General features: G+C 37.0%; 2 protein-coding genes across 3 annotated transcripts in view; one reads left to right on the top strand and one right to left on the bottom strand.

Annotated features, from left to right (window-relative positions):
* The window catches only part of astn2 (astrotactin 2), a 259,339-nt gene that overhangs the window by 50,324 nt on the left and 190,868 nt on the right, over nt 1-18,147 (bottom strand). Inside the window, exons 14-16 of the mRNA XM_014009306.1 lie at nt 12,171-12,295; nt 10,899-11,003; nt 10,489-10,668 (exon numbers count right to left, since the gene is read on the bottom strand). Coding sequence (XP_013864760.1) covers nt 10,489-10,668; nt 10,899-11,003; nt 12,171-12,295 — 410 coding nt within the window. The remainder of the gene's footprint in view (nt 1-10,488; nt 10,669-10,898; nt 11,004-12,170; nt 12,296-18,147) is intronic.
* On the top strand, nt 2,512-7,746 carry trim32 (tripartite motif containing 32). Of its 2 annotated transcripts, none has more exons than XM_014009387.1 (2): nt 2,512-2,644; nt 3,696-7,746. In XM_014009387.1, the coding sequence occupies exon 2, from the start codon at nt 3,708-3,710 to the stop codon at nt 5,754-5,756; it is 2,049 nt and encodes a 682-aa protein (XP_013864841.1). In that variant the 5' UTR covers nt 2,512-2,644; nt 3,696-3,707; the 3' UTR covers nt 5,757-7,746. The 2 variants fall into 2 exon arrangements, with proteins under 2 accessions (XP_013864841.1, XP_013864842.1); XM_014009388.1 differs by lacking the exon at nt 2,512-2,644 and having other exon boundaries at nt 3,812-3,902; nt 3,983-7,746.

The raw sequence follows: 18,147 nt of genomic DNA, 5'->3' as shown, positions 1-18,147 counted from the left end.
CAGAGACTCCAAGTGAAGGAAGGCTTCCATGTCAGTTCCTGTGCCACAGTTACAGACACAGACCTAATGCCTGCCAAAGTCTATGCCTCAATCAACAACAGAGCTCCGATCTGAGCCAGGTTTATGCCTTTACCAGAACCAGTCATGCCAGGACTGTAGCGCAGCCCTTAAATTATATTTCAGGGTCCTGTTAACAAGTCAGAGCAGGCTGGAGTGGGAGGTTAAGAGGTGAAATGGGGCAACAATTCCAGAGAGGCAGATGCTATACTGGTCCGTTGTGGTGCAGAAAGAACAGAGGTAAAGCTACAAATCTACCAGTCAGTCCATGTGGCCAGGTGGTTTAAATACCTGTAGTGAATGCAGTTTAAATGTATTTTAGGTATCTCTCAGATTGAGGAGGCCTTTAGGACTCAGAGGACAGATTGCATCTCGTGGCTTAAGAACATCTCAGTGTCCCCTTGAAGGAGGAAGCTAGAAGAGGAAAACTTTTATGGAGTCTCAGCTCAGCCTACACTTGGATAAACAAAAGAAGAAAAGATGGACATGTCTTCTCTCTCACTCATTTACTGTTTCTGTTTTGTCTTTTCAGGATTATAAAGTGGCTGGAGAAATCACCGGCAGTTAATGAGCGAGAGATGTAAGTATATGCAGTATGCGTGTGCAATTAATCGTCAGAAAAACATTAACTGATTATTTTTTGGCACTTGACGATTAATACGATTAATGTCACCATGCAGAGTCCGCTCAGTGCTCCTCTCCGCTTCAAATATGACAAACATTTTAAAAAAAGTTTTGTAATTTATTTATCTATCAACACAATTTAAAATTAGATGTATAGCCTGAAGTCTGTAATTTTGACACAATTTGGAACAGATTTTTACAAAGAGCAAATCTTTCCCGCTAAATTGGTCATGTGACTAGGACATTAGGGTGTCCAGGGACTCCAGGGGATTAATTATCAAATTAATCGTTATCGGTTAAATACCACAATTAATCGAGATTATTTTTTTGCCAATATTGCCCAGCCCTACACCAACCATGAACCCACAAACTCACACCTAAAATGAAATTAGAATTGTTAGAATTAGAATCTTGTAGGTGGAAGCTGAAGCACCTGCAAAAAACTCCAACATGAATGGGCAGAAAAAAAAGAAATGAAACATTTTTTAGTATATTTGGGAAAAAAGTTATTAAGAGGAAAAAACAGCCCATTACAAATTAGGATAAAATGAGTAAATAAAAAAGGATTTTAGCAAAAATATGGCAAATCATTAAGTAAAATGTTCCCTTTAATTAAAACTTCATATATATTTAAATTAAAAATGATACATACCTTTCCTAAAATTAATTATTTTATTAAATATAAGTATCGAACAATCTCTATAATATATTATTCTACTATAAAGTTCAATTATTTGAACAATTTATTAAGAATTTTCAACTTCATAATATCTTAACAATATATTATTTATATAACACTCAATGACCTTATGTTCTTTTTTTCCAAATTTCTAGAACATTTTTTGGCTCTGAAAAAATTGTATTTAGTGAGATAATGAGCAGATATGACTGTTTTCACTATAAAGGTTGAAGATCTCTGCACTAGACAGTTATGTGGATTGCACGATTCAATCTTCTTTGTCCTCAAAAAGACAGTAAGTAATCCTAGATGTTCCTGGTCTACAGAAACATATAACTGTGTCTGAAGTGACACTGCACAAACTATAGGAGACCTATCCTGACATCTAGTGGCTGTCCTCTGTAATTACTGGCCTTTGTTGATGTATAGGGTGGATGCTACTGATCAACTTTCTCAGATACATTTTGACTAATTAAGTTAAATAGTATGCAGTCAGCTCTGTAGGCCTAAATATTGCCTAATCTGCTTGCCCTTAGTGTTGATGAATTTTAGACATCGTTCAAATTATGCTTATAGTTGAGTAAAATGCATGCAGCAAGCTGAGGCGGTTGCTTAATCATTTTAGAACTTTACATTAAAGAACTTATAGAAATAATTTTAGCACTACATGGACACATACATGACAATGTAATAGTTTCTGACAATTTTCCCAGCTTTTCAAAATATAAAATCTAGAAAGGCAGCATACCTCATGGAAGGCTGCTTATACCTCAGCTACAGAGAAATAAAAAAGGCATGTAAGGTAAATGTAAAGATTACCATTACCATACAATTTATAAACCAATAACTATAGTCTGAATACTGCAAAATTGTAATAGATAGACCATCTAGAATGCAGCTAATAATACACTGACTATTTTAAATAATTTGTTTGTTAAATGTTGTTCACTGTTTTATTTTTAAGACAAGTTTATTATTATTTGATATATATTATGTATACATATACACACATACACATATACATATATATTATATTATTTGATTTCTTTAGTTTTTCTACGGTTCAAGATCCAAGTCCATTAGGTGGCGGTAATGCATGTTAAGGTTGGTTACAACCCCGAATATAAGCAGCAGAATAAGAACGTTACGTGACGCTACGTGCCTCCGTAACTCACGACTCTGCGTAGGGCACTCGTCAACACTGCAGGTCTTCACTTTCAGCAGCTGTAGCTGAAAGTCTGCACACCCGCTGTGTATTCTCAGCCAGCGAACGCTGAAGGAAAGGTAAGGTTAAAGAGCCGAAATACTCACAGAACTGAATAGTAATGTGCTGTCTGCCGAGCATTTCGTTCACGGCTTCATTATCTACCTGTGAGGTTGTTAAAAGACTGACTGTCGCGTCGCGTTGAACCACCAACACACCCGATGTCAACACATTTGTTGTCCTGTGAAGCGGCTTTTTTTTTTTTTTTATTTACTTGTCCTTTGGAAATCAGGACGGTAATGTCAGCCATTTGTTAGGCCAACAGTAAAACATGGATGGGATGTTACTAAACCTATCATGTTTGCATCGTTGCATATCCTAATATTAGCTTACAAATTAGCCGAATCGGATTCATCATTTCGCCTGTTTTATTATTCTCCAACAATTATACCAGTTGTTATTTTCAGTTTTGTAACATTTTTGCACCAATCTCCTCTTCCTCCAGTAGACCATGCTGGGAATAACAACTCTGGAAATAAACTGTAAACAAAAATCTACTAAAATTAGATTTTAGCTGTTGTAAAGCTTTTATTATAGTATCTTTCTTTAGTTATGTATAATATGATATTTTTGTACATGTTATTGACTTTACTATATTGCTTTAGTTTCTACAAAACTGGCTGCCTTTAAAATATAATGATGAATACAACCATTGTTTTGATGAGTCAGTCAGCCTAAAATTTGTAGCTGCGTTTTTGGATTATTAGCTGACTTGTGACAGTTTTGTTTGCTTTACAAACTAAAAAGTGGTATTATAATTCCCCTGCTTTTACAAAACACTATGTCAGCAGTAATTTAGGTAAACATATTGCTTTATATATACATTATATCATCTGATACTTCAAATATGTTTTTGGTAATGCTTAAATAGCTTTATTAAACTATATTTTAATGCTTGACCATTTAAACAATGTAATACTTTTGAGTTTAAAACTGAACAAACTGTACATTATTATTATTCTTTCATTCTTATCTGTACTTTGTAGTTAAGACATATTTTACAATGCCAAGTACTTGTTACAGAATAGCCACAGAGAAAATGATAACTTTATCTTCTTCTCCTCACCAAAGGAAAAGGACATCATGGCTGCATCATGCTCCCCACTGGACCCAGATCTAATGAGGGAGGTCCTTGAATGCCCCATCTGTTTGGAGACCTACAATCATGAGCAACTGAGACCCAAACTCCTGCAGTGTGGCCACACGGTGTGTCGACTCTGTCTAGAGAAACTGTTGGCAAATACTATCAACGGTGTCCGCTGCCCCTTCTGCAGTAAGGTATCTCGAATGAGCAGCATCTCTCAGCTGGCAGATAATCTCACTGTGCTCAAGATTATAGATTGCACTTTGTCCTGCAGTGCTGCCACTGCTGCGCTAATGTGCAAGTCCTGCTGCAATCGCCTACCAAGACAGTACTGTCACGATTGTTCCACGGTTCTCTGTGAAGTCTGTAAGGGGGAGGGCCATCTGCAGCAAGGGCATTTGGTTCAGCCGATTAAGGTGGCAGCTGAGCAGCGGCGTAAAGAACTGGGTGGCAAACTGGGTACTCTCCGTGATGTCATGGGAGAAATTCAGAAGAAAAAGACAGCAATTGAAAACATTTCCAAGTCCTTGAGACAAAAGTACCGTGCGGTTCAACAGGAGTACACTGCAGCTGAGCTACAGCTTCAAGAGGAGCTCAGCAGATCTAGAAAGATTTTTGCAGCCTCTTTGGGAGAAGTGGAAAAACTGAATGCACAGGTCCTAGAGGAGCAGACCTACCTTCTTAATCTTGCGGAAGTAAAAGTGGTGTCGCGCTGCGACTACCTGACTGTGCGAGTAAGGCAAAGTGATATTGCCTTGCTAAAAGATGATGGTGCAGGAAGTGATGATGAAGAGCTGGATTTGAGGAGCAGTTTGTCTACACAATTTCAATTGCAAGAGCCAGCGCTGGTCAGAATGGAACACTCTAAACCTTTAGAAGTGGGCCATTTGACAACAAACACTTACACTGTCAACACAGAGGATGAGAAGGTGGGGTTAGAAAATACATTTAAGGGTGATTCAGTGGGTGTAGCAGGGCCAGGAGGTGCTACAGGAGGTGCTGTGAGAGTTTCAGACGATCTTTACAGAGACATTGACATGGTTTCAGCATTAGAGGACGCTGCATGCGGGTCACCAGGCAGTTTTAAATCAAAGTCTTTGGATGCAGGATGTGAATCAACTGCTGGGGCAAGTTCAGGGCCACCAGTCTGCCAATTTGTGAAGAAGATGGGCTGTAAGGGTGCACTTCCTGGCATGTTTAATTTACCAGTCAGCATCTGTGTAACACATCAAGGTGAGTTACTGGTAGCTGATCGTGGAAACTGCCGTGTCCAGATATTTAATCGTAAAGGTCTCCCACGTGAAATCCGACGCAATGCCAGCATTGACAACTTTGTCCTTAGCTTCTTTGGGGCTGACCTGCCTAACTTAATCCCTTTATCAGTTGCTGTGACTCCACAAGGCCTGATTGGTGTGACTGACAACTATGATAATTCAGTTAAAGTCTACACCATGGATGGACACTATGTAGCTTGCCACAAAAACCAGCTAATTAAACCCTGGGGAATTACAGCCATGCCGTCAGGCCAGTTTGTAGTGTCGGATGTGGAAGGGGGCAAGCTGTGGTGTCTTGCAGTGGATCGCAATGTGGGCATTGTCAGCTACAACCGATTGTGCTCCGCTGTACGACCAAAGTTTGTAACATGCGATGCAGCAGGAACTGTGTATTTCACCCAGGGCCTGGCTCTTAACTTTGAAAAGCAACAGAATGAGGCCCACCTGGAGGGTGGCTTCTCCATTGGTTCAGTGGGCACTGACGGCCAGCTTGGCAAACAGTTCAGCCATTTCTTCTCAGAGACGGAAGACTTCCGCTGCATCACTGGCATGTGTGTGGATTTTAATGGAGACCTGCTAGTTACAGACAGCGGTAGGAAAGAAATCCTCCAGTTTCCCAAAGAAGGTGGATTTAATATTTTAATCCAAGAAGGCCTAACCTGCCCTGTAGGAGTGGTCGCCACTCAGAAAGGACAGTTACTGGTGCTGGATTGTTGGGACCACTGTGTCAAAGTGTACACCTACATTCACAAGAGGCATTCTTCCACTTCCTAGACGTACTGTCCTGTCTTATGTCCAGTGAACCTTTGAAGTTCATTAGGTGTGTTTAGGTTGATCTGTGTGAAAGTTTTGGAGAAAGGAAGACTTTACTGTTGTCACTTTAGAGTAGCTAAATCATAGACAGTTCTCACCCTGGTTTTTATTGCGTTACATTTAAGATCATTTTTCCTAAGCAAGCTGCCCCTTTAGACCAAACAAAAGAAGCCATTGCTGTCAAAGCGTATGAAGCACAAAGCAGACATGATATCCATTCTTCTGTTATTGGCTGTTGTATTCCTCTTTTAGCTTTAGTGCGTGTGTGATGTGCGACTTACCCTAATTCGTCTCCGCTTTGCACCAGATAAAATTTGGAAGAGGGGCTGAAAATAAACCTACATTTGCATTTGAAATAAAACAATGCAAGGTGTTTGGCCTTTGAAGCACTTTATTCTTGACACATCACTGTGCCCCACTCATTGGGTTTCAGTAGCACACTAACATTAATGCTGCTGAATATGGCTGGTGGCTTTAAAGTTTACTTAACATGTAACTAATGTCAGGAAACAACCAGTTTTCATTAATTAGCCTTCTGTAATGGTCAGGAGACATTAAATGTAGAATATAAACTAACAAAGACAAGAATATTGAAATGCTATATTGTAACCTGATGTGTTAGGGAAGAAACAAGTGACTATTTAAAGGGGTTTATGGGATTTATATTTATATTCCTAAATAGATTTTCTTTTAGTGTAGTTTGGTTTATACCACTTAAGTGGTATTTTATTTTTATTTGATAATGTGTTCAAATATATGTTTCTTTTAAATCAACTCTACTGAAAGCTTATTGCCACAATGTGGAAAAAAAATACAAATAAAACAATCTAAAACAAACGTTTAGCTTGAGTAACACCATTACCGATGGTCTTTACAACTGTTTGACCTACTTTAATGTCTACCTCCCTTTTTTATTTCTCCACTTTAGTTTCAGACTTCATTCTCTTTGGTTTGTTGTCTGTATGATCAACAAGCTTGCAATTTATCACAGCAGTCTTTACTTGTGCATTTTGTAAAGAATATATCCTTTACAAACAAATACAAGTTTTAACATTTCCGATAAATCTATGTTTCTTGACAATTTATGTTCAGCTGTATTGTAAAATGATCCAAAATTTTGTTATGTTTTGCTCTTCCAGAAGGAGGATAGATTAATGACTTCCATCACACAGACTGCATTCAGTGTTAGACTGCAGCTGGAGGACATACTTGGAAACTGGAAGTAACTTAAGTTCAAATTTATATTTTCAGTGCCATAAAAACTGTTTCACTTCCTGCTGGGGTGCATTGTTGTTGCATCTCATACAAAAAGCATCGTTGATAATTTTATTTTAAAGACATGCTTATATTCTTCAAATTACTGAACTGACAAGAACATTTAGAGTGATATGCTACTGGAGAAAACAGCAGAATTTGGAGCTTAAATTTTAGTTGAGCTCACATATTTTTACTGGTTTGATTTGTTACAAGAATCCCTGATTTTATCTGAATTAACATAATAACTCACCTCGGTGTGTTGGCTATGTACACCGAGTTAATGTTTACAAACTGTTCTAGGCAAGGAGCTCTATGACATTGTGTCCCCATGCTGCAGAATGCTGACCTGAGTGTTAGGAACACTGCAACGATAACAAGAGAAAACTGGAGCATTACACAAAACCAGTGTTTAACTGCAACAGAGAACCAAGCAAGTCGCACACGTTGGTCTTCGTGTGTTTATGTCATTGTTCAGTAAAACAGTTCTGTCAATATTTTCTTAAAAATATCAATGCAATATTTGGGATTTTGCATTGCAAAGAGGCACAATATAATTACTTCATCAGTGGCTGAAATGAAGATTGAAGATCACGTCACATTATGTCTGTGAAAACAGTCTTCCATTCTAGGCTTGTTCATCTGAGCATATTGCATACAAATTTATTCACAGCTATTAAAATAAATTCATTTTGTACTGCTGATATTCAACTGTAGTTTTTTACACACACACACACACACACACACACACACACACACACACACACACACACACACACATTTGTTCTTGAACCCTATGGGGACCTTCCATTGACTTCCATTCATTTTTTTAGACTTTATAGCCTAACCCTGACCATTTACCCTAAAAGTAACCTCACAGGTACTTACCTGACCCTAAAACTAACCTAAACCTTGGTCCTAAACCTACCCACCCCCCACCCCCACCCCAATTTGCATTTGGACCCACGAGTCACTTCGGTCCACACAAGGCTGCTTTTTGAGGGGAATTGTCCCCACGTTGTAGGAAAAACCTGTCCACACACATACATATATGTGTGTATAGTGTAAACCAACCTAAAATATACATATTTAATAATAAAATGGAAAAAAAGGAAAAATAAATAAATAAAATGGGGGGTGGTGTGATACAGTTTTATGTATCAGGTTTAGTTTGTCCCAACATTATCCTGAAATTACATTATTTATTTAGTCCTGCTTTAAGTGCATGTCATCCTTACCGTAATAAAAATCATTTCTTTAGTGATCACTAGAAGTAGTACTCAAAAGAGAATATTCAAAGAATATCAAAGAAAACATGCATAAACTTCAAGTAAAGTCAAGTGTCCTTGTGTCTGTGTGGTGAGTTTTTGAGTGAATCAACTGTAATTCATTGAACACTTCCTGCATAGAGTTTTTATTTTATACCACTGGTTTGTTCAGGTGCATTTAAATTATTGAACCAAACTCCAGTGTCCTTCAAGTAAAGTTCTTTGGAAACTGTGTTTTTTTTTAATGTGTTCAATACAATAAGCCATTTCCCTGTACTCAAAGTTCATGTTTGTGTTGTTGATAACCTGAGTGCAATAAACATGTATGAACCCAAAAATATAATTATGTGTAGCAGTGTTTCTTCACACAGTTGCTAACACTTCAAAGTAAACTTATTTATGCATAGTTAACATATTACATATGTTGTGGGTATTTGCAAATACAAATAATGTTTCACTTCCTCAGGCATTGGTGACAGTAGCAAAGTATTCATCTTCTTAAAGGTTTTATATATATATATTTTTTTTTTCTGTTTAAGTTGAAGTTTACTAGAACTGACAATGTTTGGATGATTGATGCAGCACAATATAAAAGTACAAATTTTGTTGCCCAGAAAATCAGATCTTAAAGGTGTGTGCCTGAAGACTTAAAGATTTCAGTACAACTACATAACCTTCAAAATAATGCGAGTGGCTATTTCAAGGTCTCAGACTATCAATCATTCTTTCAGATGTGAAATCCGTATAAACTTAAGTGTTTAGTGTTAGTTTGGAAATAAACGCTCAATTTTAACCTAGTCCTTACTCATCCCTAATACAAGCAACATCTTAGTAGTTAGCTTTGTTGCCTCACAGCAAGCATGTCCTGGGTTTGAACCCTGGTTTGGGTCTGGGCTCTTTTTGTGTGGAGTTTGCATGATTTCTTGTTTTCACAGATTTACTCTGGTTTACTCCCACAGTCCAAAAATATGCATGTTAGGCTGCTTTGAGGACCTGGCCTCTCTTGAAAAAGAGATTTGTGATCTCAAAGGGTTAAATAAACAATAAATATGTGGCACTGTGACTATAGGTGAAATGGCTACCAGCAGACAGCTAAGGTGAACATTTTGTGGAGTAAAATAAGGATGTTTCAATCAGCTACAGGAAGTAACTTTTACAATTTTTCAGAACTCATTGAAAAAATGTAATTTTTCAGTTTTGTTGTGTGCACTACTCAATCCTTGCCTTAAATGCAGAAAAAATAATATCCAGGAAGATGTATGCTCTGCTGTAACAAGTGTAAGAATCTTATTACAATTTATTTTGCAAGTTTAAACAAATGTATAAAACCTGAAAGAAAGTTTGAGCTTCTGCAGCAAGAACCATTTTTATTTTGTTGTGGATTTGGGATCATTATCTGTAACTTTCCTTTTTCTGGCTTCATTGTTTTAGTTTTCAATTAAAACAAATGTGTACAGATATGATTGTGTTAATAAAACCAATAACGGTAACATGTTAGCCCACTGAGTATTTCCTGGTTTAGACAAATACTGAAAAAAATCTAAACTACACAGATGTCTGAGCTAAATGTGTTCTAAAAATGAAAGTATGAAAGGCATCAGAGCACCTAGATGTTAAATGCACTAGATTAAGATAAATTTGGCCAGAATAGTTAAACCGCTCAAGGGCTAAAGTTCAAACTTACTCACGCAGACACACAGATGGATTTCTTCCAGAATAGACTAAGTACATGAACTGTCTGAGTGTGGCAGTTCTGGTTGGAAGTAATGATTTATGTCAGTTTCCACTTTTCTTTTAGTAATATAAATATGAGTTCCTTATGCTATCCTAGAGGCATCTTGTCAGCAAAGCCTTTGTAGCTTCATGTCATGTTTTCATGATGGGTTAAATGAAGCTGAATCCTGTTTAATGCTTTTACTTGATGGCAGGAAACAAATATATTGAATTATGTCTGCTCATTTACCACTATTATCTCCCTTTTCAGCTCCCAAATGAATGGAGATTGATGGTTTTGTCTTATTTTGACACACAGCCAAAGGTCTACATGGGGCGTTATGTTTAGACTCAACATGGATGAAATTGTGTCTGCTGCTCAGCGTGCTGTACACCTACCCATAAACTCAGCACACATGCAATTTGAACCTTTCTTGTAGTGTTTAGGCAAAACTCACCTTTCTGGTACTGCAGCCAGAGCTGCTGCTGGGCCTTCTTGCTGGGGAAGTAGATGCTGCAGCTGAGCTCTGAGCCATACAGAGCCTCAGACACATAATGGCTGCCGTATTCCTGGAGAAAAGCCAGGAGCTCCTCACGGGTGCTCTCTCCTGACAGCGTTTTCAGCACCTTAGAGAAGTCTATCAAGTCAACAATGGGATGAAAAAATAATTAAATATATGTCTGGAAGGATGTGGAGGACAAATTTTGAACCGACGTCTCATTTAAGGTGTCTTAAATAGTACAAGTGTCATAATCTATGAATTCAGTTACTGTGGTTATATGAAAATATCACATTTATTTACGTTATAATCAATGTAGATCTTCAGATAAATCAATGAAAACTCTTTTTTTTTCATTTCCATTCTACCTGTGGATAAGGTGATAGAGCTGAGTTTAACTTTGTACAGATTGCTGCGAACTCTCCACTGTTGGACCATGGGGTAGCCTACTGCTTCACTGAACTGGGCATCACCTAACAAAGGCAGGATAAAGTAAAAGCAACAGGTACAAATCTCAGACAAAAACAAGTACATCTACTTTGAACAGCTTACAAGGTCTGAGTAGCACAGAAGCAGAAATTCGTAATAAATAAGAAAGGTAAATAAAATCCATCATTTCATTTTCATCATTACGGTTTATTGCACAGCCATTATTGCCTTGGCATCATTTATCATCACAGCCCGTAGTCCAGCTGCTCCCAGATCAATGGTGATATATAGCGCTGCTTGAACTCCAATTGGATTGCTGACATTAGAAGTGCGAGCAATCTTGGCTCTCTGCGCAATTCAATTACCGAACTTTGACACCAGTTTAAAACGAGAGCCGCAGAAGTGAAGAGCAAGGGAAAACAAATAAATAATTTGCTTACAGGAACCTTGATCTTTTACACCTGAGACATTCATGCAAAGGGGAGTAGGGGTGTTGGGGTGGGATTTTATTTCAGTCAACGTTTGTGTGTGGTTGAAAGGAGACGCCTGGAAAAAAATCTCTAGGGTCAATGTGGAACAAATGGCAATTTAGCTAATGGAGAGATAAAGGAGCAGAGGTGAAAGTAAGGATTTTGAAACAGGTCTGATTGAGTTTGTTGTTTGTTGAGTGGAACAGTTAAAACTAAAAGTATAACTTGATAAAAAGATGATGAAGTCTGGTAACATTTAAGAAACTTTACTTTTTTCCTTCATGGTTACACAATCCAAAAAACAAAATGCCAGATAAATGTATAAAACCAGTTTGGGTCGATATTAATAGGACCTTTGCTGCTGCCCTTCACATCAGTGGGTATGGTGTGCAGTGGTGTAAGTCCAGAATAACACATAAATACAACTTAAAATGTAAAAAAAAAAAAAATAAAAATAACTAAATCAATTTTAACAAAACACTGTCACAAGTTTACCATCTGCTATGGCAGAAATGTTAATGCCAAATACATATTACACTACGTTAATACTCATCTGAATAAAATGACATTAAAACAAGTACCATATTTTCTTATGAGCCCATCGTCAAGCCATCAACTGTGACTGACTAATAGAAATCCATCAATTTTGTGGCCAATAAAGTCAAATAAATTTTACAGTCATTTAAAAGAACTCATAACAGGGAAAGGAAACATGTCCAAAAGTTCCTTAAATGTTCTGACCTGATAGGAGCTGCAGGTTGGGTAATGGTTCTGACAAGATCCCTCGACACTGTTCCTCCACTGGTAAAGGGATGACCATGAGACCGTCAGCTAGCTGAGGAAAGTCCTTAATGAAGTTGTTATCCCTAAGGTAGAAAAAAATTATATAACTAAGACAGAAACGACCTTTACTTTTAAATAAATATGAATGTTACATTTTTCAGTCAGTGCAGCAGCCACATATTCTGAACTCCATGGAAACAACAGCCATTGGCATTTGCAGTTCAGACATGTTCTAGTCTATGGTTCAGTTTCTGGTCTCCAATATCATTGAAAAAACGGGATTTGGAGATTTCTTTTTCGAAACGATGAGGTGTTTTTGATATTTTCTCATTGAGTTAATAAAGAAATGTGTAAAATACAGAAAATGTTTAATTTCTTGTTATGTGTTTCATTTATAAATGACAGAATTAGAGAGTTCATTATCAGTCCCCAAAATAGTAGATAATCGAAATCTATCATTTATAATTTTGTCTGTGCAGGTTTCATTTTCAGCTTCCCCACACTATCCAAAAATATACACATTCAGTTGACTGATGGTTCTAATCTGACCCTATTAATGAGTGTGAGGGATTGTCCTGGGTGTGTCAGAGTTGGCTGTGCTCGACGTGCACTCGTCTTTCACCCAGCAGCAGACTACTGGGCTGCATTCTGAGAGAAGGCGAGGAGTTGTAACCCATTTCTGCTAATCCACTTTCATGAGACCAGGTTTTACGGTTTAGTCCTCACGCCATAGAAAGTCAAGAGGGTGGGATGGGGGTAGTTTCACTATTCATGGCATCAATCTTTTATCCATTTTTCACAAAGCCTTCTAGAAGCAATCACAGCCCTTTGGTTAGAGCCAAGGCTGCAAAGGCAGAGGATGAGAGGAACGAGTGTGAGGAAAGGTGCTGTAAAAAGATTACCGTGGCTTATTCTCACAGAAAACATATTGATTACTAAACTTAATCGGCCCGATTCAGGTTGCGGCTCAAAGAACCTGTAAAGGTGCTTGGACCAAAATGATTTATGTATTTTTAAGCATCTATGTGGCCTGTCCTCGACACCCTTAGAGGAGTTCCTCTTCTTTAGCCCATTTGCTTTCCCTATTCAAATAACAAGGTTGAAGTCAACAGAATCTGTTCCTCAACAGTTTTCTTGGGAGCTGATACAGAAGTAAAATGGAATCAATTTTGACAGCAAAGCAAACGTTAACACTTAATGCTTAGATTGAACGTGTAAAACACATTTTTTCTCTTTGATGAATCTAAAAAACAAACAAATAAATGCTACCAACCTCAGCATGTCAATTTTGGCATTTTGATAACTACTGACATGAGCTACTACATGAGTTCTAATTTATGTGACGCTCATTGGCAACACAAAACATTTATTTTATACAACTATGGACCAAACAAATTAGTCAGAAGCAGTTTCCTATTTATTTTTAATCAGACCAAACTGCCAACGTATCTCACATCTTTTCAAGAGACAAAATTTACTTGTGCTTATGGACACCAAAAGTCCCATTTTGAGTCATTATTACAAAAATCACAACACATTTAAAAAGCCTTATGTGCTTATGTGAGTTTGCTCTTTGTGGTGACCCCTGCAGAGGGGAGCAGGGGGGCAGCAGTGTGTAAATGCAAAATATTAATGATGCAGCTCATTTTCATTTGGAGAATAATGCAAGAGAAAAGAGCATAACATTTTTCAGGTAGTTTTAAGGGTATTCCAAAACAATACAACTAAACACATGTGCTTTTCCCTCAGGACAACAGTACATTGAATGCAATCAACACAACCTTGAAGTATTCATAAAAGTAACATTGCATGTAAAAGATTAAGAAAAAAAATCGTAAAAAAAAGTATGTGGACATTTGACAAGGTGGAAACTAGTGAAAAGACTAGTTTAGATGAGATTTTATTTTTTTTACTAGGAATTTTCTTTTTTCTGTAGTTTCTGTAGTACTGTATGTAGAAGGTTTTGTGTATAAGGTCGTATTCACACCTGATAGTCTGGTAGACTCGGTTCAATTGGGGACCAAAATTGCAAGATTTGTTTAAATTTTCAGTTGGTGCGGTTCACATTCACACGGCACTTTGTCAAACAAACTAAAACCTGTGGATCCCCCACCCCCCCACCCCGCTTGTGGTGGCGCTGCACCAAGAACCAATGAAGGAATCAACATGAAAACCTCAGAAAACATGGAGCACAACCTCCTTCTTCACAAAATGTAAACAAACATGGAGTAACGTCAGAGTTTAGTGGTTGTAGGATTTATTTTCTGGTTTTGGCAAATGTGCCTAACAAATAGTTGGAGACGGCTCCATATGAGGCAGCGTTCACCGAGAAGGAGCACATTCAACTTCACAGCAGTAATGTCCACCTTACACGGACATCCAGCAATGTATTTACAAGATATGAGTAACTATATTAATGTTATTACTCAAAATGCCCTGCGTTATAGTCCGGTTCCTGCTTTTGGAGTGGTCTCCGGTCTGCTTGGCGTTCACAATCGAACTGCACCAGAGTTCACTTCATTTGAACCGATCCCTACGTTTTCAGGCGGACCAGAGTTTTTATTTTTTATTTTTTTTGGTCTGTATCAGTGTTAGATTATGTGTTTACACCTCCCCAAAAGAACCAGACTTTCCAGGCAAACAAACTAGATTAAAGCGGACTAAACAGAGCTGGTGTGAATACACCCTAAAACAAGACACACAAACCGTAATTTTAGTCTGGTCTGGACTGAGCTCAGGATTGTTTCTTGTTTAAAGAATAAACTTTTCTGCATCAAACTTTGCGCTCGTCTTTTGATTATATTGTCATGTCAGACATGCAACCACGGTACAAAAATAAATAAAAGAGATGCTTGCTGCTTTCCATGTTATGGTTTATATGGAAAGCACTCCGCCATAAAGGGCAGTAGAAGTCTTATTTCCTAATGAGATCACAAACGAAGCACAGCTTGTAGTTAATGTGTTTACATCTTCTTTCTTAATTAAATATTTAAACACATTCCTTGGTACTCAATGACAACAGCATCTGCTGTCAGGATTACAAAATAATACAGATAGACCCATGTTTACATCAGTCGTACTACACACAGGGAAACACAGAAATAATAAATTGCATCAACAGAATCTTAGTCTCATTAAGGTTTGCAGTGATAAATCTCTGCACAATCCCAGGTCCAAACAACTACTACTGACATTAAGGAAATGTGGCTTTAAATAATTAATTAAATTACACCTGGGCATTTCATGTAGTCACACAAAATAAAACATGCCCAAACTTAAGGCATGTTATAAAGTTTTCTCCTGTTTCACATAAAGTGCTTTTTTATGGGATACTGTATGTTTTTGTAAAAAAAAAAAAAAACACGTTTGGTTTCATTAGTACTTTTTCCTTCTGTCATTCTTCATATTTTATTTCTCTCGTAATTACTGCAATCTGTGCTAGCATTCTTACAGTGTTTCTGTGTTAAAGTGAAAGGTGTGGGAGGCTGGGAAACACAAAGACCATGCATACAAAAGTCATTTTATCTGAAAATAAACAAGCTTGGCTCACACAGAAAGAAATAATAAGCTCCAGCTTATAGCTGAAGCATATGCATATAACTATGTTCATTTATCGCTTGACCAATTAAAAGACCAATAGCAGCCCGGGCTTTTCAAAAGTCTTAAAGAAAATGGAGCTTAATCAAAACATTTCAGTCATCTGGGAACAAACGCAGCAGCAGAATTTATGTTTGTCTGCTTTAAATAAAAAAAAAAAACACATTTTCCTGGTTCTATCTGCCCTGCCAACTTGGCCAAATCATTAACTTTACAAACTAGCTTACTTCAAATGCAAGCTTAGCAGTCTTAACAACCCTCCATACATCAGAACACATATGTTTGTGGATTTGCTGAGGAACAGATATTATAAAAAGGAAAATAAAATAAAATAAAATAAAAAATAAAACTTTTGGTATTTACTTATGTTTCATTCAGTACCCAAGAGTGTTCATTAAAGGCAGTGGACCAGTAGCTTCCTTCTGGCTTCCAACCTTTGAGTTTAAAACCTTTTACATTTGAATGAAAACCTACAAAATACAAACTTTTTCCAAGATAAACATATCTCATTTGACTGACTTTTGTGAACTATAAAATACGACATGAAAAGTTATTTGCAAGATAATTTTATGGTAGTTTTCCAGCAATGCAGTCCTGAAATGCTGTATTCGCTCAATGCAAACATTTATATGGAAATATAAGTTCAAATCTGCTGTGAAATCACAGGAGACGACAACAAATTTTAGTCTGAAAAACTTGAAAAGCGACATTTCATAGCAGCTGCACAAATTTCTGTAATTGGTTATATTTTTCAAAAAACGAGTGAAATGCACGTCTTTTTCCAAGTCTATTCGTATTTAGATTTTTTTAACAACCTTTCTACAAACCTGAGCATACTGTAAATACATCTACTTTTTTGGACTTTTTGGTCTCAAAGAGCCCTTCCATTAACTTAACCATCTATTTTCAGTCACATTGCTATAGCTAAACAAACAGTTGGCATTTGTTCACAAATTTGGATTTTTTTTTAATTTAGAAACACCTTAATCCTCAATATAAGGGGAAAAAGTGCAGATTTTGTTTCTCACTTTAAGATTTTTTGAGTCTTAATGGTAATAAGTTACCCTTAATGTGGATGTTTAAGACTAATTCTTGGCTTAATCTAATCTTTTCTTTTTTTTTCACATTTTGTAAGGCATTACAAGCACTATTACTATTGTACTATTTATATATTTGGCATCCAGTTGTGGATTTCTGTCTGCAGACAAACAGCACCAATTGTTTGATGTGTGCTCAGCATTGGGCCTAGCAGTAAACCTATCTGGTTTGTTCTTTCCAGCCCAAAATACACTGACTTGAAAAAAAAAAGTTTATAGAAAAACATTTGTGTGCCAGCTGTGATCATCTAAGGATAAGTGGGTGCAGCAGATGTTTTTTGCACCTTTGTGTGTCATTGTGAATCTGATTCAATTCAAAGCTGTAGCTGGTTCTGGTTTTGTTTATCAGTGTGTGTTAACAAGTGATATGATGTAGTTTTAGTCTCATCATTAGTCACAGACGGAGCTTTAAAATGAGTGGCCATGTTAACATCTTATTCTCACAACACAATAGAGTGAGTTCAGACACAACTTGGCATCAAAGTTGTTTTTTATATTTATTGCTGCCATAAGAAAAAGGGCGATAATAGAGAGAGGAAGCAGAGTGTGAATTTAACCAAATGCTTTTTTGGCCCCATTTAGAAGTTGCCTTTGCATTCTGGTGTAAACACAAGAACACACACCTTAATTCCCAGAGGAAAAGATCACTACCTAGAAACCTCGGTGTCAAGGTTACAAAAGCTTCCACCTGCTAACTGAGCATTTAAACCATTTACAGTCAAAGAAGACTCGATCAAATTCAATAAAGCAAATTTACAGGGAATCCTAACTTTAAAGGCTTAAATAAATTTGGATTATTATTACAGTATATTAAATTTAAAATAATCTAGTAATATCTCACTATCTAAGGTGGCAAGTAAAAAAACCCAGAAAACAAAGTAACAAAAATGTCTGATTTTGACAGTATTAGTATTTAGCTAAACATGTTTTAATTAAGTTTAAAGACCTACATGTTTACAACATAAGCAACAGACACAGATCAAACTATCATTGCTGTAGAAATGAGTCAGCAGTTATAAGCATTTTTAAGTTGTAAAGTTTTACCAGTGGTGCATCATTCAGTAACCATTCAACTTTTGAAATATTTACATTTTTAGTGGTAAAGTGCAATTATAGACCTGACCACTAGAGGCTGCTCTGTCTCTGTGTCAAAGGAAAGGGCTTCTAACAGTTTGTGTGTGCTTTGGTCCTGCACTTGAATGAATACAGTGAGACGTTCCTTTGACAAGTGGGAGCTAAAT

The sequence above is a fragment of the Austrofundulus limnaeus genome, unplaced genomic scaffold (assembly GCF_001266775.1).
Source record: "Austrofundulus limnaeus strain Quisiro unplaced genomic scaffold, Austrofundulus_limnaeus-1.0 Scaffold57, whole genome shotgun sequence".
NCBI classification, from domain to species: Eukaryota; Metazoa; Chordata; class Actinopteri; order Cyprinodontiformes; family Rivulidae; genus Austrofundulus; species Austrofundulus limnaeus.
The sequence above is the reverse complement of the archived record's forward strand: the minus strand, read 5'-3'. Positions and strand labels throughout refer to the sequence as shown.